We start from the raw sequence: 27798 nt of genomic DNA, 5'->3' as shown, positions 1-27798 counted from the left end.
AACAGATGCTACACTAAATATAATATACATATTATCTTTAATGGAAGCTTAAATTTTTTTTCACTTCATTAAATTTGTGCAGTGCATTCTGGATCTTTGATGATTCAGGACCTTGTCCCCCTTTCCACAGCTTTTTGTATATACTTGTTATGAGACAGATTTGGAGTTTTCTTACTCTGCAATGAGAGCTTAAGGACTAAATGTCTTCATGTTTCTCAGTGCCTGCATTTGTTTCTGAATCTATATCCATATATATCTGAGGCCATTCCTAGAACTTGCTCAAGAAGACGACTACCTGCTGCTTAGTTTGTGGGTAATTTGTATGTCCAAGCACCCACAGGAACTTCAAGGTCCATGGTTCTGGCTATGGATTGAGGCTGCTAGGTTCACCCTCCTATTTCTGATCTTTCTTTGTACACAGTTCCCCTAATGGACAGCTCAAGTGTCCATTTTGGACCTATAAAAAGTTAGCTCCCTAGTAGTGTCAGATTTTAATTTCTCAGTGAAGGTATCAACTGGAGAAATGCCTCTGAAGAAAGTGATGGTTCTATATCCATACCCCCAAACTCCCATTCCACACACATGGGATAACATCCTAGGAGTGCATGTCCCCAGGAATCAAGAAGCCATCCAAGTTGAACAGAAGTCTGACCTTGAGGCTTCCCGACAGCGTTTCAGGTTTTTTCGATACCCAGAAGGGGTTGGGCCTTATGAGGCCCTAAGCCAACTTCAGGCACTTTGTCTTCAATGGCTGAGACCAGAAATTCACACAAAGGAGCAAATATTGGAGTTGCTGGTACTGGAACAATTCCTGACCATCCTGCCTGGGGAAATCAGGACTTGGGTGAAATCACATAATCCAAAGAAGAGTGAAGATGTGGTGGCCTTGGTAGAGGATTTGGCTCAAATGCTAGAGGAAGAAGGTGAGACTTCCATACAATGGGCTGAGTAGGTGGAAAAATAAGCACCTAAGAGAAACTTTTCCAAGTTAAGAGGATGCTGGCTAGTGTGGGCAATGAATAGCAATGTTTAAGGTTTCATGATGGCTTCAATAAAAGGATGTACAGGAGGATAGGACCTGGTTATCCCACCTCCCCCACCAATGTTTTATGCCTTCCCATGCATACTCTACTGGCTTGAACATTTAGGCTGAGCTGAAGTTTATTGGATTCCAGATTCAGCAGGAGTATATTTATGCTCTATTTAATTTTCTTCCTTCCAAGAAAGGTAGGGCAAATATGGTTATTGCCATTTTATGATGAAAAAACTGAGGAATAGAATGTTCATGCCTCTGGTCCAAGGTCACACAGAGAGAAGATAAGCCTGACCTAAAATCAGTTTTCTGATTCCCATTCTATGACTTTTTATTAGATCTTATTATCTTTCTGATTTAGGAACCTTTTCACAAAACAAGTACTTTTTTCCCAAATAGGAAAAGTCCTCAAAAAGATTATTTTGTTTATTGAGAATATCACTGGCAAAGAAATTGATAACTACATATTTTGAATCCAGCTGTGTATCCAGTTCATGCCTTCTGATTCTTAAACCAGTTCTGTGCCCTGGAGCAACCACTGATCACAAAGATTGATGTGGGCACTTAATTCAGTCAAGTCCATATCCATATAAAGGTTAAACACAAAATAATCAAGAGAGAGAAGGAACTAGAATTATAAGTGGTCAGAAAAGTCAGATTTTAACTGGAACTTGAGGGAAGCTGGAGAAGCCAGGAGGCAAACATGAGGAAGGAGAGGATTTGAAGCTTGGAAGGCAGCCAGTGAAAGTGTCTAGTCAGGAAATTAGGGTGCCTTGAGGAACATCATGGAGGCCAGTATCATAGGATTACAGAGTCCAGGGAATAAAGCATAAGGAAGCTGGAAAGGAAGGGACAGAGGCAAATTATGAAGGACTTTAAATGTGAAGTAGAGGATCTTATATTTGATCCTAGATGTGACAGGGAGCCACCAGGGTTTATTAAGTCTATGGGGGAGCAGGGGAGTGACATGGTCAGAACTGTGCTACAGAAAGATCTCTGATAACTGAGTAGAGGATGCACGTCATTGGAGGAAGACAAGGAAAGAGTCCAACCAGCCCATTATTGCAGTAGACCAGATGTGAGTTGATGAGGGCTTGGGCCAGGATGGTGGAAATGTCAGAAGAGAGAAGGGAGTGTAGGCAGATGTTATGGAGGTAAAATGACCTTGGCAACAAATTGGATGTGAGAGCAAAGAGTCAAAGATGACACCTTGGGTGACTGGGAAAATTTTTGTACCTTCGATTACTAATAGAGGTATTAGAAATAGAGGTTTGGTGGGGAAAATGAGTTCAGTTTTGAACATGTTGAGTTTAAGATGTCCATGGGACATTTAGTTGAGATATCTGGTTAGCAGCTGAAAATGCAAGACTAGAAGTCAGCAGAACCATTAGGGCCAGATAAATAGATGAAGAGCATAAAAACAGCTTAACCTATAGAAGCTGTTGCAATCCCCTCAACTAAAATAATATAGAAGGAGAAGAAAAGAAGATTACAGAAAAGCCTAGAAGAATGAGAATTGAGAAAAAGACATTAAATTTGTCAAAGGTGATTAGGATTAACTTTGAAGAGAGCAGTTTTGATTAAATGATTCAGTCAGATGCCAGACTCAAAAGAGTTGATAAGAGTGGTAGGAAAGGAAATGGAAGTACTTTTTGTAGATGGTCTCCCCAAAAAGTTTAGCCACAAAAAGGAGCAGTGATGTGGGAGAATCCCTAACAGGAATGGATGGATCAAGTTATAGCTTTTTAAAGATAGGAGTAATATAGGCATATTTATGGGCAGTAGGGAAACAGCCACTTAACAGATGGAAGATAAGTGAGAAAGTGGGGATGATAACTTTCAATAAAGGAACATGGAGAGTGATCATTTGTGCAGGTAGAAGAGTTCATTTTAGGAAGAAGAGCCACAACATCATGTGAGAATGAACTAATGACAGAAGACATATGGGAGATGAGAAAAGAGGGCACTCATAATGGAATGGCCTCATTTTAAAACATAAAATATGAGACAGGGCTCTCAGCTAGAGGGTGAGAATTGTAGGAGTCCAAGGAAGGTTTTAGGAGGATGAAAAAGTATGAAAAGGCCACCAGGCTAAGTGGGGATAGTTAATTAGAAAGATGTAAAAGTAAGGTCTCGGTTGAAGTAATGTAGCATAAATTTGGAGTGAACCCTATAAACATAGTTGTGTGATTTTCTCCAGGTTAGTTCAGCAGCCTATTTGTAGGAATAAAAGCAGTAAAAGATTGGAGTGATCCAAGGCAGAGGCTTGACGGGACACATTAGGGCGATTTAATAAGAGTGTAAAGGATTAGAGAAGATGACAGTGTAGAGATGAAGTAGTTCATTGAGGGGTAAGATCAGAAGGAATGAAGAGTATAGCTTGCCTAAGAAAGAACTAAGGAAAAGAGGAAGAGGGAAAAGGGATTAAGTGTTTGTAATGCACCTTTTGTTGCTGTTTAGTTTTGTCTAACTCTTTGTGACACTTTGGGGTTTTCTAGACAGAGATACTGGAATGGTGTGCTATTTCCTTCTCCAGCTCATTTTGCAGGTAAGGAAACTGAGGTAGACAGGGTTATGTCACTTGTACAGGATCATACAGCTAATATCTGAGGCTGGATTTGAACTTGGGGCCTCCTGAATCTGGGGCTGGCTCTTTATCCATTGTGCCACCTAGCTGCCCCTGTATAGCATATACTATGTGCTAGGTGCTTTGCAGATATTATATACTTTAATCCTCACAACATCTCTTAGAGGTAGTTGCTTTTATTATTTCCATTTTACAGTTGAAGAAACTAAGGTCAACAGAAGTTAAGTGAGGATCACACAGCTAGTAAGTATCTGAGGCCAAATTTTCTCATTCCTTCCTGACTCCAGACCCAGCCCTCTATTTACTATCTAGCCAAGAGACTTAGAAATTAGAGGTCAAAGAATTGGATGTTAAACAAGGATTGCCTTACACACTGATCAGGAAGAAGTAGAATGACAATAGATTGTGATCAGATAAGAGAATTTCGCAGTTAAGAAACATGGCCATTTGTAGGGGATGGAAAGATGAAGGTTCTGACCATCTGTGGCTGAAGTGGAGTGAAATGAATACTTATATAAAATACAAGGATTAGGAAGGTAAATTTGCTTGATGGGAAATAATGTATATTGGAGTCACCTAGTGTGAGAATAATTGTGGAGGAAATAAAGTTCTGAACTAATTGAGGAAAGAGTGACCTGGTGGTTGGTAAATAACAGCTACCAGAATTTTGACTGGGTATAGGTATAGATTGAGTGAACCTCAAGGAAGAAGTTTCTGATTGAGGAAGAAGGAGAAACTTGAAGTGGCAATGGAGAGCAAGGAATATTGCAACTTGCCCACCTCAACCAGTGATTTTCAGGGAATGAATGGGGACCAGGAAGGCTGTGTCATCAGAGGGGACCCAGATCTCAGTGTTAGCAAAAGGTGAAAGTGGGAAAGGAAGCAATTTAAAGTGAAAGCAAGTTTGTTGAATCTGGAGCAGACATCTAGGAGAGCCACTTTAAGGTGAGGCATTAGAGGGTTCGGGCTAAGCAGAATGGGAATAAGCGACAGTTGGGGACAGGAAACAAGGCTTGAATGATGATCGGAGCAAGGGTGGGGGGAGACGGTTCATCACAGAATAATGAGTTTAGGTCCATTTTCATTGTCCATGTATTTGGTCTCAGGGTAGAGCCAGTCTCAGGACCTTCAGCAGTTCAGGTGAAGTGACAGGTGCTTGGAGCTGAAAGAATGGTGTTTGTCTCCTTCCCTTAAGGAAGGAGATGTAGGGGAAGAGGAGGTATAAGCTATAAGATAATACTGATCTACATTTGACTTTGCAGCTCTGCCTTCTGAGGACTCTGCACTTCCCCAAGAGGAGAGCACTGAGGAGGGACAGGACTCTGTGTCCCTGCTGGCCAGGTGCCAGGTGAGTTGGAATGACTGCATTCTTTTCGACCTTATAGCTGCTACATCTTTTCTTGTTGAATTTATTGCCTCTTTTAGGCACCTGAGCTCTAGTTGCCTAAAACATGTGACTAACCCCACCATCCTGGAAGATGCACTCTATGTAGAATGGTCTCCACTTGATGAATGTTTCTTCCCTTTTTGTCTCCCTCTACTTTACCCAACATTCACTTCTTCATTCAACAACTCCTTCAGGACTAGTCAGTGATCATCATACTGTGTGAGGTACTATGTAATTGGTAAAAGTAGCATTGAAAGAGAGAGAGAGAGAGCGCCTTTGCATACATTGAGCTTCATGTCATTGGGAGAGACATCTAAAGTGGAGGTAGAACCAATGAAGAGTAACACAATTGAAACCTTTTTTAAAAAGGCACAGGGAAATATCTGAGTAAGAGCCAAAATGAGCAACAAACAATAACTGTTCCATTTGTTTAACAGAGGAGAGTTCATGCAAGATGTAAGATAATGGATAAGGAAAGGTTCATGAAAGATATAAGATAATTAGCTGGAGGATATCAGTGGGTGGGATGGGGTCGAGGGGATAAGGCTCAGAGTTGAGAGAAAACAGTGCAAACAGTAGCTCTGAGTGTATCAGATGGTTTATGTTAAGGAATGTTGTTATATTTGGTTGGAATAAGAGTGGAAGAAGTCTTCAATGCCATCACAAGGAGTTTGGATTGTTTGATTTTTGTCTTTATTTCCCCAGCAATGGGAGACATTGCTAAGAGGTGAGGCCCTCTTATATGGAAAAACTTGTCAACAGATATCTGAAAGTGGAATAGGCTGCCTTGGGAAGTAATGGTTTTCCCATTATTGGAGATCTTCAATCAAAGGCTGGAGGACCACTTATCAGGTATACTACAGTGGGGCTTGTTCAGGCACGGCCTATATTAAATGGGCTTTTAGGTCTCTTCCAACTCAGGGATTCTGAGACTTAAAGCCTAATCTCTTCCATAAAATCTTGAGTTATTATTCTAGTGCAGGTTCCCCTCTGCCTTCTTTGAATTCCTACATTTACATAGGTTGATGAATCTGAGATCTCTTTGATGTGCATGTTCCCTCCAGTGTTACATATCACAACCCAGACACACCTCATTCTGTGCATCTCTTGTCCAAGTACTTATAGTCTTCCAACAAAGGGTCCACCCAGTGTGAAGAAAGCCTTCCTCCAGATCTCTTGGCATATGATGGATGCCAGTGGAGGGTATAGGCTGTCCATTGGTTAGTCTTTCCTCTTTAATACAAGGAAGACCCACTACCTTTTTCAGTCACACATCTCTCTTATCATCCATTGCACTTGGTAGTGCAGTACTATCCAACTAGTGCTTATCCATTGCTTTGTGGATGACTGTCTTTCCATGATTCACAGCCATGCAGCAGCATCTGAAGAATACCGATGATATAAAATTATAACTTCATTTCAGGAAGAACACTGGTTCATGAAAATCACTCCACAAATGCAAACCATCCTGATCTCTTCCCCATTCCATTTTAGGCCCTGTTTCTTATCTATCTGCAAGGTCTATCCCAGACATATGTTATGATGGAACAGTTTTATGGTTTATACTAAAAGTTGTATGCCATCATTTGGACAGTGGACTTTCTTTTTCCACTTGGATTCCTGTGTGGATAGATAGGACAAACTCTTTTGAGATTATGGGTCTTATTTAGGAGGCTCGTTAGTGTTCAGGGGAATAGTGAAATCAGCACATCTTCTACAGAGAGGATCATGAGAAGTACCTCACCATTGATCAGGAAATCTTTTTGGCATTGAGTCATCAATGGATGTTCACTGTGTTATTGGAAAACTTCTTTTGCAAATGTATGTCTCCTTGATTGGGCAATGTTAATAACCAAAAGGCAGGGAAATGAAGTTATCTCTTCTATCTTTCACAGAATTTCATATCATTTTGACGTAGGCATTATCAATACTTGTTAGAGAAGGTCTCTTAATGTAGTATTTTGTCCTATTGAATGAAATAGAATATTGAAGTCAACCTGCAAGAAGCAAAGTGGGATCTCACATACACTTGTATAACTATAAAGATGGGGCCTGTTATAGAGTTTACAGTATACTCTATAGAAGCCTGCCTGTTACCATCTCATATCTTTTAACAGTGGTCTTGATACATTTTGTGATTATTATCATAAATTTTGATTTTGCAGAAGGCATATAAATCCAGTATATAATTTGTAAATACAATTCTATTCATAGTTTTTTTAATATCACTTCCATTTGTCATCATCTACCTCCCTAATTTTGTCCTGGAGACAAAATCCTTTAGAATACTTTCTTTTAAAAATTAAGATCCAACAAAATTTTCCCCAAGAGTAAAGTCAAGAAAGAGTCTGATATTTTGTGCAGAGTCCAATATTTATGGTCCCCCACCTCTATAATGAAGGTGGGGAAGTCTTTTTGGCTTAGTTAACAAGTAATTAAGTGCTTTGTTTCCTACACTATACTCCACTCCAGTGATACAAAAAGACAAAAAATCATACTCCCTGTCCTTAATGAGCTCACCTCCCAATTAGGGAGACAAACCACTCTGGATTTAGAAGACAAATACAGTGTAAGTCCTGCTTGGAGGCACTTGGAAGTGGCAAGATATCTTTGTGGGGAGATGTTAGCTTATTCTTTTCATAAATATTGGGATTCTGAGAGACAGTTCAAAGGCCTAGGAAATGACATTTCTTTTTGCCTTTGAACGTGTGATTGCTAAATCAGTTTCAGTAGCTCTTTTATTTTTTTCTGAAAGGAGATCCTATGAGGTATGCTTCCATTTGGCTACAAATCCTTTTTATCTTTTGGTTTCCTTTATATCAAGATTTTTAAATGGCATTCATTTTCTCTATTAGAATGTCCCATCATTGGTCATAAAGACAAAGATGTTATGTTTAGAGTGCCAGCTGCTAAGTTAATGTTTGAAATATTCTACAACTGTGATTCTTAGTTTCTTTTGTCCCTGTTTCTATCTTGTAGAAGCAATAGGCAGCCACACAGACTGAGGGCCATTTGGTATTTTGCTTTGAGTCATGGGTTTCCTTGGCCAAAGAATTCATCACAAAGCACCTGGTTGTTGGGGGAAAGCCTTTCTATACTTATTATTAAGGTTTCTTCTGGGAACCTCTTGCATTGTCTGAAGCTAGGATTATATGCTAGGCCAGTGGTGGTGAACCTTTTAAAGACAGAGTGCCAGGCCCTGCCCCTATCTCACCCCTCATACCCAGTGCCATGCCCACCCACCTACCTCCAGAGATCACATGCCATGTTCCTCCCCCCACCGAGTACCAAGTGTGCCCTGCCCCATTCCCTTATCCCACACAGGGGAAGAAGAAAGCACTCCCATTGGGCTGGTGGGCAGAAAGACAGGTGAAATTAAAAAAATGTCACCAGACATGGTGGAGAAAGGGAAAGGAGAAGCTCTGCCCAAGTCCCTCTGTCTCGGCGGGGTGTAAGTGGGGAGAAAGGGCGGCCACATGCCCACAGAGAGTGCTCTTGAGTTCCATCTTTGTCACTATGCCATAGGTTCACCATCACTGCTCTAGGCCTTTCCAGTCCAGTAGAACCTGCTAGAACTCATGGTCTCCTGCAGAGTCCTTGAGAAAACAACAATTCTTCCTCGACAAAAAAAGCATCAGAGTAGGATTTGGGGACTGATAAGGGCATAGACCCAGCCCCTAAGGAAGAAAAGTTGGATGAGATAAAGCCCTAGAAATGGGTGAATGAGAAGATTTATATACTATCTAGGATTAACTCAATCTGGTAACTGAGTTAGTTGGAGAACTGAAACTGTACAAAAAGTACAAGAATTTAATTAAAACCACTCAATAAGCATTTGTTAAGTGCATTGTACTTGACCCTGGAAATCTAAGACAAAACAGATTGTGCCCACAAGAAGTTGGCATTCTTTCGAGGAAAACATGGACATTTATACAAGACAAAATAGAAGTAATCTACAGAGTGAGGTCTGAGCAGCTGGGAGAATCAGTGTGGCCTTTTTTAGGATGTGACATTTGAACTAAATTCTGAAAGAAAATAGGGATTCTAAAAGGTGGAGATGAGGAAGAGCATTCCAGACATATTGAATAGCTATTACAAAGGCACAGAGATAGGCATGTAGTATGATATGTGAAGAATAGTCAGTTGGGCAATTTGGTTGCAACCCAGAGTACTAAGTGTGCTAAAAGTGCTAAGCTAAAACCTCCAGCTCAGTGATCATTTTAAGAACAAGTAAATACTCTCTAGGGGCTCTTTCATTCTAAGCAAGATTACATGGATTAAAAGTGAATTATTGGGACTTTTAGGTAATGCAAGCCACTAGACAATTTCTCCATTCTTCATGACCTCTCAGAACTTTACAAAGCAGAAATTTTGTGCCAAAGGGAAAGCATTTTGACTTTCAGTGGTCTAAGATGCCCAAGATTCTAAAGAAGATACAAAAAAATCACTTAGCACCCTTCCCACCTCTCACACTATTGGTAGTGAGGCTGGTAGCAGACCCAGGAACATGAAGGCTTATTAACAAAACTCACCCCTGCACCCCATTCCCCCTCTCCTTTCCATTGCTGTGGAAGTCTTCTTGGGCCTTGGCAAGCAGATAGATAACAGACCTTCAGGAACAAAATCTGCCAGGGACTACAACATGGAAACAGAGATCCAGAGGAAAGCAGACTATGAGCATACTTGTGTCAGACCAGAGAACTGAGACACAGAAGGAGTGGACAAGTCAGTAGGAAGAAACATTGTCTGTGCTATCCACCAATCCTGAGGGAAAGAACACAGTGTTCTGCTGGAACTAATTCTGACCACTCACAAGTCATCTGGGAGAGAGAGCTAGGCTGGTGAACTAAGAAATGCTCAAAGTGGATGGAGAGTGAAACCCTTTGAAATCCAGCCTCCAAGGAATTCAGGAGTGAGTAATGAGGAAAATAAGTGTGGGGGGGGACTGAAATTACTGAAGATTTTAGGAAGAAGACCTTGGACATAAAACAGGTAAATCAGGAGGAAAAACAGTAACAACAGAGGGAAATACAGTCTGCAGATCTAGTAAAAATATTCCAGCATCTATGAATAAATACTGGAGAAAAAAAGAAAGAAATGATCCAACAATTGAGAAAGCAGAGGAACCTATGAAATTAGAGAACATGAAACTAGTGCATACTGTTCATAAGTAGCTCAAAAGAGAAATGAGAATTTTGAGTGCAGAAGTTATGTCTTACACAACAAAAATAATAAGTAGGATAGAAAAAAAATGAATCTGCAATGGCAAGCCACACCTACAGGAGAGAAAAATAGGTTGGGAATTTAAATACCAAGAACTAATAGAAAACCTAGGAGAAAAGAAGCTAACAAGAACATTAAAGGAAAATGTTCACAACATAAGCAAAACATACTCAGTTGGCAGACATAATGCTTAGAGAAAACCTAAAGATCATAGGTTTCTCAGAAGGAAAAAAACTCAACATCATTATGAAGGAATAAAAGAAGAGAATTGTCCAGAACTTCTAAATATAGAAAATTAAATTCCAATTGAAAGAATTCAGATCACTTCCAGGAAAAAAAGCCCAAGGCTGCAAACTGTAAGACACATAGTGGTTAAGTTGAAAAATACAATTCAGAAACAAGGTTTGCAAGCCATCAGGAGAAAGATTTGCAAATATAGAAGAAAGGGCATTTGAATAACTCAACTATTCCAGAACTACTAGAAAAAGGAGGGAGGAATGGAAGAATGTGTTCTGAAGAAACTCAGGATGCAGCCTAATGTGGCTTCTCCTGCAAATATGATTCTACACTTATAGGATGAAAGATGGACATTCAATAATAAAGAGTTTGAAACATTTTTAGAAGGAAAACCAGAAGTGAAGAGATGATTTGCCACTGAATACTCCCAAACAACAGAAATGCTGCAGGACTAAATAAATGCAGCAAACAAGGCCAATAATTGCAATAATGACAATGGAAAAACCAATGATGGATTTCTTTCCAAGTACACAGAAGGAGACAAGAGTGAAGATGGAACTCTGTTAGAAATAACAATGAAGAGATGGATAGTAGTATTATGGATAAAACATGGCAACTCTGTCTTCATGCAAATGCTACTTTTATAGGACTATATTACAGTATGAGAAGATATATTAAAAGGTTGTCCAGGAAGTAGAGGAATAGAAAGGAGTGAGTGATGCACCAGGCTTAAGTTGAGGGCCTGCAATGAGGGTAAAAGAGGAAAAGAGAAGGTCCTAGGGGAGTGGGCTAGGGGGAGAGGGGAAAGATTGAAAAGGAGGAGGAAAAGAAGACCTTACTTGGAAGGTGAGGAGGATTCCACTGATGAATGTTTCTATGAATGAAGAGAAATGTGTGGTCAAGGCAGTTGAGGACTTTGCACTGAGGAAGGTCTGGGGAATTTGTTGCTTGAAAAATCTACTTGAACTCAGGGTGGAGGAAAGGAATTGGAACCTCCTCAGGGGCAGCTGATTTCTGGAGAAGTGGGAGAGTGTGGACACAGGAAAATTTCATACATAGGAAAAAAAAAGGCCAACAAGAAGTATAAATCGTTACTGGACTATATCATCAGGGATGTGGTAGGGGAGGTACCCATATGGCAGCACTAAATGACACAGTGGAGGGGGCAGCTGGGTGGCTCAGTGGATTGAGAGCTAGACCTAGAGATGGGTTCAAATCTGACCTCAGACACTTCCTAGCAGTGTGACCCTGGGCAAGTCACTTAACTCCTATTGCCTAGCCCTTACCACTCTTCTGCCTTAGAACTAATACACAGTATTGATTCTAAGATGGAAGGTAAGGGTTTAAAAAAAATGACAGTGGATAGAGTACTGTTCCTGAATTCAGGAAGACAAGTTCAAACCTGGCATCAGAAATTTATTGGCAGTGTGACGCTGAGTTATTCCTCATCTACAAAATGGAGATAATAGCAACCACCTTCCAGGATTGTTGTAATGAGAAGAGAAGATCCTAGAATGGATATGTTGGAAGCTTAAAAAAAATCATTTTTATTATCATGCAAAACACATTTCCATATTGATCATTGCTGTAAGAGCACATTCATACAAAACCAAGACCCCAGAATAAAATTGTAAATACACCAATTTGAAAAACAGTATGCTTTGATCCGCATTCTTCCAACTCCCAACAGTTTTTTCCTCTGGAAGTGGATAACATTCCCTATATAAGTCTTTCAGAATTGTCCCAGGTGATTGTATTGCTGAGAGTAGCTAAGTCTATCACAGTTGATCATCAAACAGTATTGCTGTTATTGTTTACAATATTCTCCCAGTTCTGCTTATTTGCATCAGTTCCTGCAGATTTTTCCAGCTTTTTCTGAAATCATCTTGCTTATCATTTCTTATAGCATTGTAGTATTCCATCACCAACATGTACCACAATTTGTCCAGCCATTTCCCCATTGATGGATATCCTCTCAATTTCATTGGAAGTATCATGAAGAATACATAGAAAAAAGAGAAAGAGAGCAGATAAGTAGAAGTCATGAATCAAAGAGTGGTGATGTAGAATGAACAGAAAGAGAAGATGGATAATGAAAAGGATGAGCAAAATCCTTTTTGGAAAGAGATAAAAACAAATGAAAATTTAAAACTAAGGAATAAGACTAGGTGAAGGGGAAGAAAGGAAGAGACTGAAGAGTGAGAGGAGGTAAGATGGTGGGAACAAGGCCACCCTAAAAAAAGATAAAGTAACTGAAGGAGCATAATATGGTGTCTACAACAGAAGAGATAATGTGAAACTAAAAAGCTTCTGTACACATAACACTGATGCTTTTGTAGCTATCTATGTATGTGTGTCAGCCATTCCCCAATAGATAAATAGAGGATACAAATAAACTTTTTTCAAAAGAAAAATTACACAGTATCCACACCTATACCAGAGGCTAAACTTACATGCAAAGGAAGTCCATGATAAGAAAAAGTCCCCATATACTCCAAAATGTTTATAGCAACACATTTTGTGATGACAATTAATTAGGAGACAAAGTAAAGTCCATTAATTGGGAATAGTTGAAAACAAAATTGCTTAGGAATGTAATGGAATTTTACTGCACTATAAGAAATGCTGAATGATGAATACAGAAAAGCATGGAAAGACCTACTTGAACTGATACAGACTGAAGTCAGCAAAGTAAAAAACTACTAAAAAAAAAGCAAATACAAAAATGTGAATGGAAAAAACAATGGCACATCAAAAGGAAATGTAACAAACATGTAAACCAGTGGTTCCCAAACTTTTTTGGCCTACTGCCCCCTTTCCAGAAAAAATATTACTTAGCACCGCATGGAAATTATGAAACTATTTATTGAACTCAGAATAGAATGTAATACAAAAAAAAGTGTGGCCATCACCGCCTCCCTGGATCGCTGCAGCACCCACCAGGGGGCAGTAGCGCCCACTTTGGGAATCACTGATGTAGACCATGTAACTGGGACTCAAATGAAACAGGATAAAAAGTTACTCCAAACCTACCCCTTCCTGGTGTAGGAAGTTTACAGGTTGTTAGTTTGCCCACACTGGGGGGCTTTGTCAATGTCTCAATCAGTTGTGCTATTTTTTTTTTCTCTTTTTCTTCAAAAAAATACCATTTGTCACATGGGTTGGCTCTCTGCGAAGGGAAGGAATCTAGGGACACAAGGGATACAATGGTGATATAAGAAAGAAAAAAATAAAAACTTATTTTTAAAGGATAAAAAAGGCAAAAAATACATTCTTTTTGTAAATAAGGAGAGAGGTATTTGATGTGTAAAAATTTTCATATGGAGTGTTGGTTTCGAGTTAGGAATACCTAGTTTCGAATCTTGTCTCTGATAATAGGAAAGTCACATATCTTTCTTTGCCTCAGTTTCCTAAACTTATACCTTCCTGATTATGAAATCAAATAATATCTATAAAGTTCTTTATAAATCTTGCTGCCTATAAGATATTATTGTTGTTAATATTGCTAATGAAGTACTATACATGTTTGTATTTTTTATATGTATTTTTTGAAGCAGCATTATGTAGTGGAGAATGAGCTCATCTCTAAACAATAAAGACATGCATTCAGGTCCTACCATTGACATATACTGGCCGAGTGACCCTGGATAAGTCCCTTAACCTCTTAGTGCTCTAGGCAGCTCTGTTAAAAACTCTTTTAAGTTTCAGAGATTGTGCTGACTGATATTCACAGAGGGTATTCCCAGTACTAAGGCAATCACAAGTCCAGCCTTTGTCCTCTATATGAATGTTAGTTATTCTGATGAAACGGTTCTGGGCAAGAGTATTTCTTATTCATTAGTAAGAATCTTTGATTAATAATGGAGAGTAAGTCCTATGTTGTGTATTCCTAGAAAGGTCTTCTGGAGTCATGTAAAGAGACTTGAACTTTTAGTTTGGAGGTTATACCTCTTGCACAAATTGACTTGAGGGTCCCTGGGCAGGTCCCTTAATCTCTTAGTGCTCCAGGAGATTCTCTCATTAGAAATTTCAGAACCTTGGCTGACAGCACTGGTAGAGGAAGAAGCTTTTCTACTCTAATGAACTCAGAGGACCACAACAATAAAAATACAGTATTTCCCTTGTGGTTTGCTACCTTTAAAGCATTCTATGCCTATGAGTCTATTGTTGGAGCTATTTGGAAATGAATATTCAGAGTGGGATTTCTGATCCCAAGACTGTATTACAAAGTAGGAGACAGATGTGTGTGTTGTCTGTGGTTTGGAGGTGTGAGTCTCACTTGGGTAGATATTGTTTGAGGGGAAGCTTTATTGCTAAATCAGGAGTGTCCACATCCCTTAAAATCTCATATCAAGTGAAACCTGGAGTGAAGCCCACGTGACTGGGAGTGCTCTGGGCTCCCCTCAGAATGGAGCCCCGCTTTCTGTGTATGCTATAATCCTGGCTTTCCTTGCAATGGCCAAGTGAGGGATGATGTCTTCTGGGTAATCAGGAACCTCTTTGGTATTTTAGGAAGCACCAACTTTCCAGGATGTAGCTGTGGATTTTACCTGGGAAGAATGGAAGCAACTGGACCCTGCTCAGCAAGATCTGTACAGGAGTGTGACGCTGGAGAACTATCAGAACCTGGTGTCTCTAGGTAAGGAGAGCTTTGTCCTGCCTCATAACTCAAAATGAGATATTTTTTAAGTTGCTTTGTAAATGAAAAAGTGCTATATAAATAAAAGGTGTTTTAATTACTTATTCTTTTTTTAAACATTCATTAATATTCATTATTACATGATTCATGCTTTTACTTTCCCCTTCACCCCCCGACTCCCCCCACCCGTGGCCGACGCACATTTCCACTGGTTTTAACATGTGTCATTGATCAAGACCTATTTTCAAATTGTTGTTAGTTGCATTGGTGTGGTAGTTTCAAGTCTACATAATTACTTATTCTTATGAATACTATTATTATTTCTGACCCCAAATCCAGGTTGTGATCATACACACTCTCTCCTTTTTCTCTCTCATTCACTCCTTCTCCCCCTCTCCTCTTTTCCACCCTCTTCTCTCCCTCTCCCCAGAGTGGCTTTCTGAGGTACTTTATACCAACCTTTGGACCAGGGTCTCTTGATGGTTTTTTGAAGCTCTGGACCCCTTTGGCAGTTTGGTGAAGTTTCGGGATCCCTTCTCAGAATAATTTTTTAAATGCAGAAAGCATTCCTGCACCTCAGGAGAAGGGCCCCTGCCTTAGACCTTCACAGCTCCTGCTTTTTGCCTGCATCAGGAGGGGTGAGAGTGGCTCAGAGCTGGCTCTATTTCTGTCTCATCATGCTGCTGCTCCCCTTTCTTTCTTCATGGCTAGGTCTTCCTGTCTCCAAACCAGACATAATCTCCCAGCTGGAGCAAGAGGCATCATGGGGCCTGAAGCGAGACGTTGCCAACGGTTCCTGTCTAGGTGAGTGAGTGAGACCTGGGCAGGGGGAAGCAGGGTCTCAGCAGGTCGATCACAGATGAAGCCCCTTGAGATGGTGAAGAAGGAGCCTCCCTCACAGTGGCCTGGAAATGTAGCCAAAGCCTGAGAGAGTTGTTTCTTTCACTGTTCTTAGGGGAGAAGACATTCCCTGCCTCACTCCTTTGAGCATGCAGTGAGTGCATACACATTGGCAGATATGCGTGTGGCCTCTGCTTCAGGCCCAGAGGCGAATTGCTTCAGAACACGACTTTGGTTACTGTCTTTTGGATGTTTTGTTGTGGTTGGAAAGAAAAGTACCTTGTGTGAAAGTTAAATAGTTTTAAATAGCAAGTCACTGCACCGGGAGGGGGGAGAGCGGAATGAAGAAGCATGGTCTGACTACACCAGGGGATGTTGGCTTCTGAGTGGTGAGAGCTGAAGTCGAGCAGTTGGGGATCAAGCATATTGTGAGGACTTCTAGGTAGATGGCTGAGGAATTTTTCCTTTATCCTGTAAGTGTGATGGGAGAGAAGGATTAGAGGATTCATTTCAACAGCTGAATTCAGCCATGAAGTTCCTCCTATGTGTAAGGCACTGCTAGGTACATAGACACAAAAAATCAAGCAGGCTGGGTGGTATAACACATGGACATAGACACCTGTGTCATAGAAGGACACTGAGGAGGAAGAAAACAGTAACCTCTGAGGGGACCAGAAAAAGGCTTCCCACCTGTGGGAGTATCTGAACTGAGCTTTGGAGGAAAGGTGGGATTTTGGCAGCTGTGTTGAAGAGGGCCAGCGCATTTCATACAAGGGGAGAGCTTGAAGCACAGCACAAGGAGGTGGAATGCTAGGATCAAGAAATAGCTTCTAGATAGAACCTTTGCGATTTAGAATTAGAAAGGATCTCAGCAACAATCTAGGCAAAGCTATACCCCAAAAGCATTCCCTGTTATAGCACACCCATCAAATGGGCACCAGCTTGTCATTCAGCCTTCCATTGAGATGGATCCCTCCACCTCCCAAGGCAGCCAATTCTTCTTTGAGAAAGGAGCCTCTTATTATTAGGGAGTTTTTCCTAATATCTTGTCATCAAGTTTAAATTTACCCTTTTGTAACTTCTACCTTTTGCTTTTAGTTCTACTGTGAGGTGAAATAAAGCAAAATGAATCCATCTTCCAACCAAACACTTTTCATATAGAAGAACACAAATGTCTCGTCTCCCTCCCACCTGGTCTTCTGTTCTTCAGGTTAAATAGCCCCAGTGCCTTCAATCAGTCTTTATATTACATGTATTCAAGGCCCTTCACCAGCCTGGTTAGCTTCCTTTGCCTGCTCTATGGTTTATCAATGTCTTTTTAAAAGGGTGACAATCTCCCACTCCAAACTGAACACTAATAAGTCACTATGAGTCTGACCATGACAGAGTAGAATGGTATTATCTCACCCTGGGGAGCTGTGTTTCTTTAAACTTCTACCAAAATTGATTTTTTGTTTGTCACATCACATGTTGATTGACATTGAGCTCATAATCTACTGAAAACCCCATATCTTTTTCAGACAACTTGCTATTGTAACTATGCCCTTCTTTCAAAGCTGATCTTTTGAGACTAAATGTAAGACTTGACATTTATCCCTTTGAGTTTAATCATTTTAAATTCTGCCTAAGGCCCAGTCCCATCAAGATCTTTGGGATCTTCCTCTCTCATCCTGTGTGTTAGCTATCCTGATCCCTAGCCATATGTTATCTACAGAGGTGACAAGCATGTTATTTAAGCCTTTAAGTAATTAATAAAAATGTTAAGCGATACAAGATGAAGCACAGATCTCTGGGGAACTTGCCAATTTAACTTTAAACCATTAGTGACTATTCTTTGACACTGGCTATTCATCCAGTTCCTAATCTCTTATCTATTAGAGTTTGGCTCATGTGTCTTCATCTTTTCCATAAGAATAGCATGAGCTATTTATCAAGTTTATTTACTTAAATGAAATTTATTTATCAAATATTATGCTAAAATTTAGGTAAACTGGATCTCCAGTAGATCTTTGACCTATCAGTTAAATAAACATGCAAAGAAGAAGAAAAAATTTGTCTTGCAAAATTGATCTTAATGAAGCAAGCTTTACCAACTCTTGGCAATCACAGTTTCCTTTTCTAGATATTCACTAAACATTTTGATGGCCCCTAGCTTTCCTTACTAGCTTCTGCTCTGTGATAATGAGATTAAATCTACCCTGCCCATCTTTAGATTTAATCACCAAAAGTGTAAACAACTCCACTTAACTCACAAGTTGGGAGGTCTGTGACCCATGTGTACTAGAGTGAGTGACAAATCAGAGTTTACTGACTGCGTCCTGGGCAGTCATAAGAAAAGTATCTCTTGTGATTGGACACGTAAACTAAGAGGAAGGCACAGGAAGTAATGCAAAAGAAGCTCCTTTAAAAGAGAGTTCAGAGAACTCAGCTTTGCTCTTGTTTGTGGCTTTGACTTGGAGGGCTGGACCTGGGACCCTGAGACCTTGGTGAGACTGTTCTTAAATCTTTCCCTTAGAACTACACATGGTGAGTATAAGACTAAATCTTCCTGGAATTCCAGGGCCTTCCAGCCCTCAGCCTTGGGCTCAAGGCCATGACTCTTTCTGCTGAGGGTCAATTAGATCATCCAGGGTTAAAGTGGAGGATCAGAGCAAATTACCTAGTGTGTTAGATTACTTATCCTATCTTATCCTCTCTCCCATTCCCTTATTTCCTCTTCTCTTCTCATTTGTAAATAAACTTCCATACAAGTCAGTTTGACTTGAGGTTATTCTTTAATTGGGGATTGGTAATTATTCAGTTCCCTGGCGACCAAACCTTTTAATATTCACCCAATCAAAACCCCTTTTTACCCCTTACAGCTCATTATGAGTTTTAGCATACCTAATAATACTTTTACAGGATAGTGTAACTTAGCTTTGGGATTTTCCAGAAATAAACAATGAGAAGACAAGAAGAAAAGGGATTCTAAGGCAAGGGATAGTATATCACTAAAAATGCTAACTGTAGAATAAAAATTGTGAAAGAGAAAAAGGAGACCAGAGCCCAGATAACAGAGTGAGAGAATAAGGAGAGGGATTATAGGTTATGGTACTGATGGAGAATAGGTTTAGGAAGAGTGAGGCAGAATGAGAGATGAGAGAATAGGAGATTATTGTTAGAAGAAAAAAAATAAAGGTTGCATCTTTCTGTGTGACAGAAAGGAGGAAAGTTTAGGTCATAGTACTTGAGAAGGCTAGGGAGTTTGCAATATGTTAACATGGATAATGAAATTTCCAAGAATAAATGAAGGAATAGCAAAAGATTCAACTCCATGAGAAAAGAGGAAGAACAACAGAAGCCAATAGAAAGTATAACAATGGGGGGCAACTGGGTAGCTCAGTGGATTGAGAGCCAGGCTTAGAGATGGGAGGTCCTGGGTTCAAATCTGGCCCCAGACACACACACATCTTACTCTAGACTGGGACAGGGAGATAGGGGAGTGGCCTGGCTGCTCTGCTTAGGGGTGTGAAGAAACACTTCCATTGGGCTGCTGGGCAGGGGGGCAGGGAGGTGTGGTGGAGAGGGAGAAGGGAACAGCTCTGCCCCAGTTGTAGCGGGTAAAGGCGCACATGCCCACAGAGAGGTCTCTACATGCCATAGGTTGACCATCACAGTCCTAGACAGTAGTAAGCATGAGATACAAAAAAAGATCTAGCTCTCAAGAAATTCAAAGTTCTAATGGAGACAACATGTTAATGACTATTTACAAACAGGACTACAGGATAAATTGGAGGGAAGGCACTAACATGAAAGGAGATTCAGGAAAAGCTTCTTGCAAAAGGGATTTTAGCTAGGACTTAAAGGGAGTCAGAGAGGACACAGATGGGAGGTAAAGAAGAGAAACATTGCAGACTTAGAAGATAGCGAAAATGTCCAGAGTCAGGAAATGGAGCATTTGTGAAGGAAGCTCCAAGGAGGCCACTTTATCACAGAGTGTGGGGTGGGGTGGGGTGGGCAGAAAGACATTAGCAGCAAGGTATATGGTTTAAGAAGATTGGACGGGGGGTAGGTTATGAAGGGCTTTGAAGGCTGTCAGGAATAGACTGGAGTGGGGGAAGAGACTTGATGGGAAGAGGCCAACAAGCAGACTCTTAAAATGGTCTAAGCATGAGGAAAGAAGACCCCGAATAGGGTGGTGACAGGGTCAGGGACAAGAAGGGCTTGAATCCAAGACATGTTCGTGGCAGTCAGGTTGGCGGTACTTGGCAGCACATTAGACGTAGAAAGTAAGAATGAGGAGGAGTTGAAAACACAACTAGGTAGTGAGACTGAGCACCTGGGAGAGAGTGGAGGCATCATTGATAGTAATAGAGAAGTGTTTGGGGGAAACATGCTGACCAGTTTTGGATGTGTGATGTGGAAGATGTCTGGGAGATCCAGTTGCAGAGGTCTAAGAGCTGTTGGAGATGTTACAGCAGATGTCAGGAGAGAGGTTAGAGCTGAATGAGTAAATCTGAGAATCATTGGATTGTTGAACCCATTGATCATTGAGAATCCTGAATGAAATGAGATAGAAGAAGGGGGGAAACACAGCAGTATGACCCAGATGAAGATCCAGCAAAGGAGACATAAGTGGCAACCACACAGGCAGGAGGAGGCTTAAAATAGAATCATACTGAAGAAGGAGGCCAGGCCTGCAACATCTTCTGAAGGGAGGGAGGTTTCCAGGAACACAAAAAGCTGGTAAAAGAGATTTTGAGTTCTTGAAGGGGAAGTTTGTTAATGTTTCCAAGGGCCCAAATTTCCATTTGCTTTGTTTCCTTTGGCTCTCTGGAATGATTTAGCCGGTACATAATGTGTGCCCTTTGCCTGATGTCTGAAATCCATTTCCTTGACAAGGTCCTGGTCAAGAACCCAGTTTTTTAGAAGGGTAGTCATGTGAAACCCTTGTGGTCATAATCAGGTGAAGCTGGTAGCTTAGACACATGAGGGAGGTGGTTGGGTAGAGAATGGAGGCAGAAACTCTGTTTTTATAATCTAGATTGAGGCGATGAGATCTTGTATTTTGTTCTTGGGTTGGTTCCAATAATACCTGTTAATCCACCAATTTATCTGTCAATCCCCAACTCTTCTAGTCAACCTATTTTCCTAGTGACTCCTTCCCATTTTCCCTCTTCACTGTTTGGGCTCTCATTTTTGTAGCTGAACCTGCCTATCCTCAGATCACAAAGCTTTATTATAATACATCATTATGGCTTCACAGGTTAAAACCATTATATCCTCAGACAGTTTCCTGTACCATCTTCTTCCCCATTCAATATAATTCAACTTCACAAAGATTTATTAAGTGCTTACCATGTTCAGAGATCCTCATTCAGTTCACAACTGCTAACTGTAAGGGTCCCACAGTTTTTTGTTCTAGGCCCTCTATTCTCTTCCCCCACCTTGAGCTTATTTACTATCTCCATGCTGATGATTTTCAGATATACCTCTCCTGCCCTAACCCCGCCATCAACCTCCTCTCTCATATCTTCTTCTCACACATATGAAACTGGATGCCTAGTAGCGTAGGATTTAAATGAATATCCAATACTCCCAAGTATTATATTCTATAAAGTTTATTAATAATCACTAGAAATAAAGGAATAAAAGGGTAATTATCTAACAAAATAAAACCACGTGACTAAGTTTTTCTACCTGCTCAAAAACCTTGAGTCCACAACTGCCACCACAGGAAGAAAAGAGAGAGGTGGGGCTACACCAAATTTATATCCTCCCACGTCAGCACGTAACGTGAAGAGAGTGGGGTGCTGGGAATCATAGTTTTTAGGGTAACAGATTCTAATTACACAGGAGACATCTTAAACTCAGCATGTCCAAAACCAAGCTCATTGTTTTCCCCAGTGACCTCTGCCTCCCTTCCCAGTCACCTGGAAGCCGTAGGTTTCATCTTCAGCTCCCCACTGTCTTATCCCACCCCATATCCAGCCTGTTGCCAAGAAACATCTCTCTGATATGCCCTCTTCTCTAATATTGCCACCAGCCTGGCAAGTACTCTTCACTTTATACCTAGATTACTGCTGGTTTTGCCTGCCTTGAGTCCTTTTCCATTCCAGTCCATCTTCCATTCAGAGGCCAAAGGGATTTTCCTAAAGCACAAGTTCAATCATATCACACACTCCTCTCCACTTAGTAACTCCAAAGGCTCATTATTGCCTCCAGGTTCAAATACAAAATGTTTTGTTTGACTTTCAAAACCCTCCATATCTTAGATACCTCTCCTCTTTCCAGTGTTACAGCCTTTCCTACTACATACTACTTGATCAGCGACACTGGCCTCCTTGCTAGTCCATGAACAAGACCCTCTTGGTTCTGGCATTTTCTCTGGATGTCCCTTCTACCAGGAATGCTCTCCTCCTTCCCTTTCAAGTCCCAAGTAAAGTCCCACCTTCTATAGAAAGCCTCCCCCAAACCCAAACCCTCTTAATTCAGGTGCCTTCTCTCTGAATTATTTTCTAGTTATGTTGCATTTCCTAATTTATTTTTGGTACACAGTTGTTTGCTTGTGTCTTCTCCCATTTAGATTGTGAGACCCTTGAGGCTATAAGAGTTTTTTTGCTTTTTTGTGTCCTCAGCATATAGCATGGTTCCTGGCATATAATAAGTGCTTATTTTAACAGAATGACTGGAAGATATAAAAGTAAATTAAATACAATTCTTGCTCTCAAGGAGTAGATGATCTAGTAGCAGAAGACGACAAATACACAGAAATCATGTTGCAAATTAGACCATAAATATAATAGAGATCCACATAATGTACTCTTTGAGGATTGAGCATTGTAACTTTTGTGGTCATTTAGATACTTCAGTATTTATATGAAAATGAGTCTTCAGCTTGAATCCTTAAAATCTGTTTTTTCAACATGTTTGCTGTCTGCAGTTGTGCTTTTATATGCCATGTGCTAGAGTAGCTAAAACAGGCATGTGCTGAAGCTTGGGACTCTTCCAAGAGTATCAGAGAAAGTAGTTCAGAATATGAAAAACAGATCAAGTCCTCTCTGGAAAGGAGGTGCATAGGGCAAGGTAGACACAGGAGGAGCTCCTCACCTGTGTTCCAATACAGTGATAAGATGCTGCTTTGTTTGCCAGTGTCCAAAGAATCTTTTTTTTTTCTTTCAGATTGGGAAACTACTCATGAGACCAAAGAAGCAAATTCAAAGCAAGATATATTTGGTGAAAAATCATCCCAAGAAAGACTAAGAAGGGGTGGTCCTGGGCAGTCAATCAAAGATTTGGGGTATGATGGCAGGTTTGAAGGAAAACAGCAGGGGAACTTGGAGAGAAGGCCAAAGCAAGTACTAATCATTCATAAGAAAACCCCTACAACAATGAAAGAACACGAATATAATATACTGCAGAAAAATTCAATTCTTGTGACACAACAAACTATGCCTGTAAGAAAGAGTTTCCATAAACATGGCACACGTGAAAAGACCCTCAAAAAGTTGTCTGATCTAATTAAACGTAATAGAATTGCCTCAGGGAAGGAATCTTGTAAATATAACAAATGCACTAAAGCCTTTAGTTACCAATCAGATATTATTCAGTATCCAACAGTGTCCATCACTGAAGAGAAATCCCACACATGTAATGAAGAAGACTTTAGTCAAAGTACTGACCTGACTCAACAACAGAAAAGTCATACTGAGGAGGAGACCTATAATTATACTGAATATAGAAATGTCTTCAGTCAAATGGAATACTTTGCTAACCAGAAGACAATTAATACTGGAGAAAAACTCCATAAATCCAGTACCTGTGAGAAAACCTCTGATGACTCATCTCTTACTAAACCTCAGAAGATTCCTTCAGGAGAGAAATCTTATAAATGTGATGAATGTGCGAAAGCTTTCAGTAACAAATCATCTCTTGCTCTACATCAGAGAATTCATAGGAGAAAAAAACCTCATACATATAATTCATGTGGGAAAACCTTCCATCAGAGCACAAAACGCATTAAACAAAAGAGAATTCGTACAAGAGGCAGACCCCGTAAGCATGAAGAATGTGGGCAGGCTGTTGGTCAAAATTCATCCCTCTGTGAACATGAAAGGATTCATAGGGGAAGGAGAGCTCATAGTTGTAATGAATGTGGGAAAGTCCTCAGCCAGAAAAGACATCATAGTAAAAGGAGAATTAAAACTAGAAAAAGTAATTGATAGTTTGTGTGCATAAAGTTAAGATCATGTACCTGGAGTAAGAGTACTAGTTTCAGTCCTGGGAGTGGCAATCATGTACCGTATAGTGTATTATGTCTAAGAGGAAGAATCCACAGAAGAATTCCAGAGATTTAGGGAGAGCAAGGTGAGCCCGGGCAGAGTGGGAAGGGAATGGTTAAATAATGTAAGTGGTGGGCTTGGTAGTACAGGTGCCACCAATAACTAGGCTAGTGATGGTGAGCCTTTTAGAGACTGAGTGCCAGACTTGTCGTCCCCCCCCATCTAGTACCATGCCCTGCCCCACCCTCTTTACCCCACACAGGGGAGGGAGAAAGCGCTCCCATTGGGTCGCTGGGCAGAGGGGCAGATGATGTGAAAAAAATGTCATCAGGCACAGTGGAGAGGGAGAAGGGAACTGCTCTGCCTTTCTGGTAATGAACTGTGGCCATGTGCCCACAGAGAGTGCTCTGTTTGCCATCTTTGGCACCCGGGCCATAAGTTCACCATCACACAAACTAGGCAGTTAGAAGACGTACCTGTCTGGAAACCCCTGCCACACACCATCGACGTGATGAGAGCCTTCAGACACTTTGGGTCCAACTCTACTGTGCTCATCTTATGGTGATAAATGGCGCTAAAAGTCTACATCCAGCTTTGTTAGTCATGGACGATTTGAGGTGTGCTCTTCTGTGCCACTTTCTCCAGCCCATCTTGTCCCTGGAACCTATTTGTCTTCAGCACATTGTTGGAGTATGCTGGCTACTCCTGCAACACACTTACCAGAATTCTTAGCCATTGGAGACTAAGCAAGACCAGTTGTTGTTAGCAATTTGCAGAATTCATGCTCACTTCCACACTTCCATGAACCTTTATGGAATCTCATGCAAATTCATCCTGACATTCAACTCAACATCTTGCTCCCTAAGAATTATCCAAGGAATTCTATTGTACCCTTGAGAATGCACTCATGATCTTGTTTCATAGGAAATTAGGCAAGTTTAGCTGTGGAGTAAAGACTTTTTCCATATCCTTATTCAGCTATCCCATTAAGCTTTTGGAGTCACATGTGAAGTATGTCTTCACACACTCCATCCAACAAGACATAAGTGTCACAGAGTAGCAGCATATCTAACAGCCTGGCATCTCCTGGTGTCCCCTGACTTCAGCGTGGGTGTCCCCAGCACCAGCAGAAGGTCACCATGGAAGGGCAAAGAGTAGGACATTTGAAAGCCACTGGCCAAGGACAAGTTTTTTAAACCTGTGCCAGAAGCGGAGTCACTCTCCCCATTTTTGTACTGGTACCTATCCAGCTGCAATTTGGGCTCTGAGTTGTCCAAGTGCCAACATATCTTGGCCCTCAATCTTTAACAAACAGTAACAACTGCAGCCATTAAGCAAAATGAAGTATCAAATCTATTAGGCAGAAATCTAACTTTCTCTGTATCACTCATTCCACTAATAAATGCTTATAAATCAGGCTCTTAAGACATTATTTTCTTGTTTTAGTTACTGTATCTACTTTTCCCAATTGTCTTCAGCCTCTGTTGATTGTTTTTTGAGTTCTTTAGTTATTTGAATTTTGAGTTGAGTTAATTGAATTTTGAGTTGAGTTAATTAAATTTTGAATTCTTTCAAAGCCTGTGTCTATTTCACTGGAATATCTATGTTTTTGCTTGGTGTTCTTTGGTTTTCCTCTGATCCATTTGCTTTTTGTTCAGTTTCTGGATAGAAGCTGTCGATTGTGGTTTCTTTTTTCTCTTTCTGTTGTTTACTCATATTTTTCCTTCTTTCTCCCCTGTAATTTGCTGTAATCTTGGTCCTCTGGTCATTTTTTTTTCTGTGTTTGGGCTTTCAGTCCTGGGAGGGCTTCTCTGCTCTGTTGACTAATTAGGTTAGTGGGATCTGAGGCCAGATTTTCCCCAGCTGGTGGTAAAAGCTAAAGAAGTGAATTCCACTACTTTCCTTGTTGTCTGGGTGGGGGTGGGGGTGGGGGTGTTGGAGCTTCCCTGCCCTCTGAAGACTTCTTGTCTGCTGTATTGATAGAATTAAGCCCTGGTGTGGTTGATCTTTGGAGCTCAAAGTGCCCTGAGGTCAAAACCTCTAGAGAAAGGTGGGGTGTTTGTTCACCCTCTCTGGGTTTCTCCCTCAGCAGCCTCCCTGCTGTCCATGATCAGAGACTTGAGTTTGGCATAGCTGTGCCAGCGAAGAATTCCCTCAGACTAGCATCCCAGCCCACCCAGAGATTCCAAAATTTGCTGGCGACTCAGCACATTAGGTGGAGGAGGGGACCTGGAATCTTCCTCCTTTTTTTCCCCTCCCACTGAACAGTTCCAAGAATTCAGGCTTTTTTTCTCTTTTTTTCTGTGTACCCTTTAAGTTGGGTTCAGCTGGGGGATCCCCCAGCCCTGTTCTGTTGTCAGATTTGGTTATCTGTTCCCTTGGAGCCCTTTTCCTTGATTGGTGGTGAAGGGTTTTACGGAGGTCTAGAGCCTCGCTGCTTCTATGCTGCCATCTTCCCAGAATCTGTAACCAACAAGCCCACACAGGATCCAGGAAAAGTCTCCTTCAACTCAGGAAGGGAATCTCCAGAACCAATCGCTGCAAACGCCAGGAAGGGAATGAATCTAAATGCTTATAACTCTGATGCTGAGCCTCCAGACCAATTTCATTTGTTACAGACAATACTCCAAGGAAAGGATGAGGGGTGGGACAAGATTGTCAGTCCCAATAATGCTGATGAATATGTATTGTAGAAGTGAGACCCAGGAAGATATGTACTGGGAAGGTGCTCTTATTTGACCTCATGGCTAGGGTTAGAGCAGAGTCCAAAGATTTATAGATTAGTGTTACTCAGGAAACTAGTGTTGTCAGGAGCTTTATTATGTGGCAGACAATCAGACAAAACCAAAAACAATTCGTGATGTAGCACCAAGAAAAGATGTTGAGCCATTCACAAGTGGGAAACATATTCAGTGGTGGGAATACATGCTCAAGATGGAGTCTGAGCATCAAAAGATGAACTTGAGTGAGAATAGATAACTGAAGCCAGATATGAGAAGAGGCATTCCAAATCAAAGTCTTATGTGGTGGAGATATTTCCCTGGTTGTTTATGGATACCAAATGTGAGTGAGGGGGTATTCTAAATGTGATCCAAAATAGATTGATGGTCTAAATCCATAATTAGGGATCCTAAGAATGAGTATTGGCATGCGGCTCCTGCCATTAGCCAGGACTTCTCATCCAGTTAGGAACCATGTTTATTTCCATATTTGACATAAGTCACAATGAGTCAGACTAGAAGAAAAGTGCAAGCTATTGTGAAGATGGGATTAATCTGACCCAGCCCATTTTTAGATTTAATCACCAAAAGTGTAAACACCCCACTTAATCCTCAAGTAGGGGAGGTCTGTGACCCACGTGTGCAAGAGTGGATGACAAGTCAGAAAAGCAAAGCTTGTACGTTGTACACGTAAAATGGAAGGAAGGCACAGGAAGTCACAAAAGGAATAGTCTATAAATTGCAAGAACTTCCAGGGATGCTCTCTCTTCTTCCTTGAACTGTTCCTGGAGGGGCTCTGGCTGAGGAACTTGGACTGCTTTATATTTTTCCTGAGAACTATCACATAGGCGAGTGAAAAAAGGCTGACTCC

At 40.9% G+C, this 27798-nt stretch overlaps 1 protein-coding gene and 1 pseudogene across 1 annotated transcript; one reads left to right on the top strand and one right to left on the bottom strand.

The window, feature by feature from the left end:
* Window positions 1-27798, bottom strand: part of LOC123240764 — a 216041-nt pseudogene that overhangs the window by 116414 nt on the left and 71829 nt on the right.
* On the top strand, window positions 524-24147 carry LOC123239881 (zinc finger protein 287-like). The gene is made up of 5 exons (XM_044667206.1): window positions 524-923; window positions 4883-4968; window positions 14980-15106; window positions 15818-15910; window positions 23108-24147. Exons 1-5 carry the CDS (start codon window positions 524-526, stop codon window positions 24145-24147), a joined length of 1746 nt encoding a protein of 581 aa, XP_044523141.1.

Source organism: Gracilinanus agilis, chromosome 3, assembly GCF_016433145.1.
Source record: "Gracilinanus agilis isolate LMUSP501 chromosome 3, AgileGrace, whole genome shotgun sequence".
NCBI lineage: Eukaryota > Metazoa > Chordata > Mammalia > Didelphimorphia > Didelphidae > Gracilinanus > Gracilinanus agilis.
The sequence above is the reverse complement of the archived record's forward strand: the minus strand, read 5'-3'. Positions and strand labels throughout refer to the sequence as shown.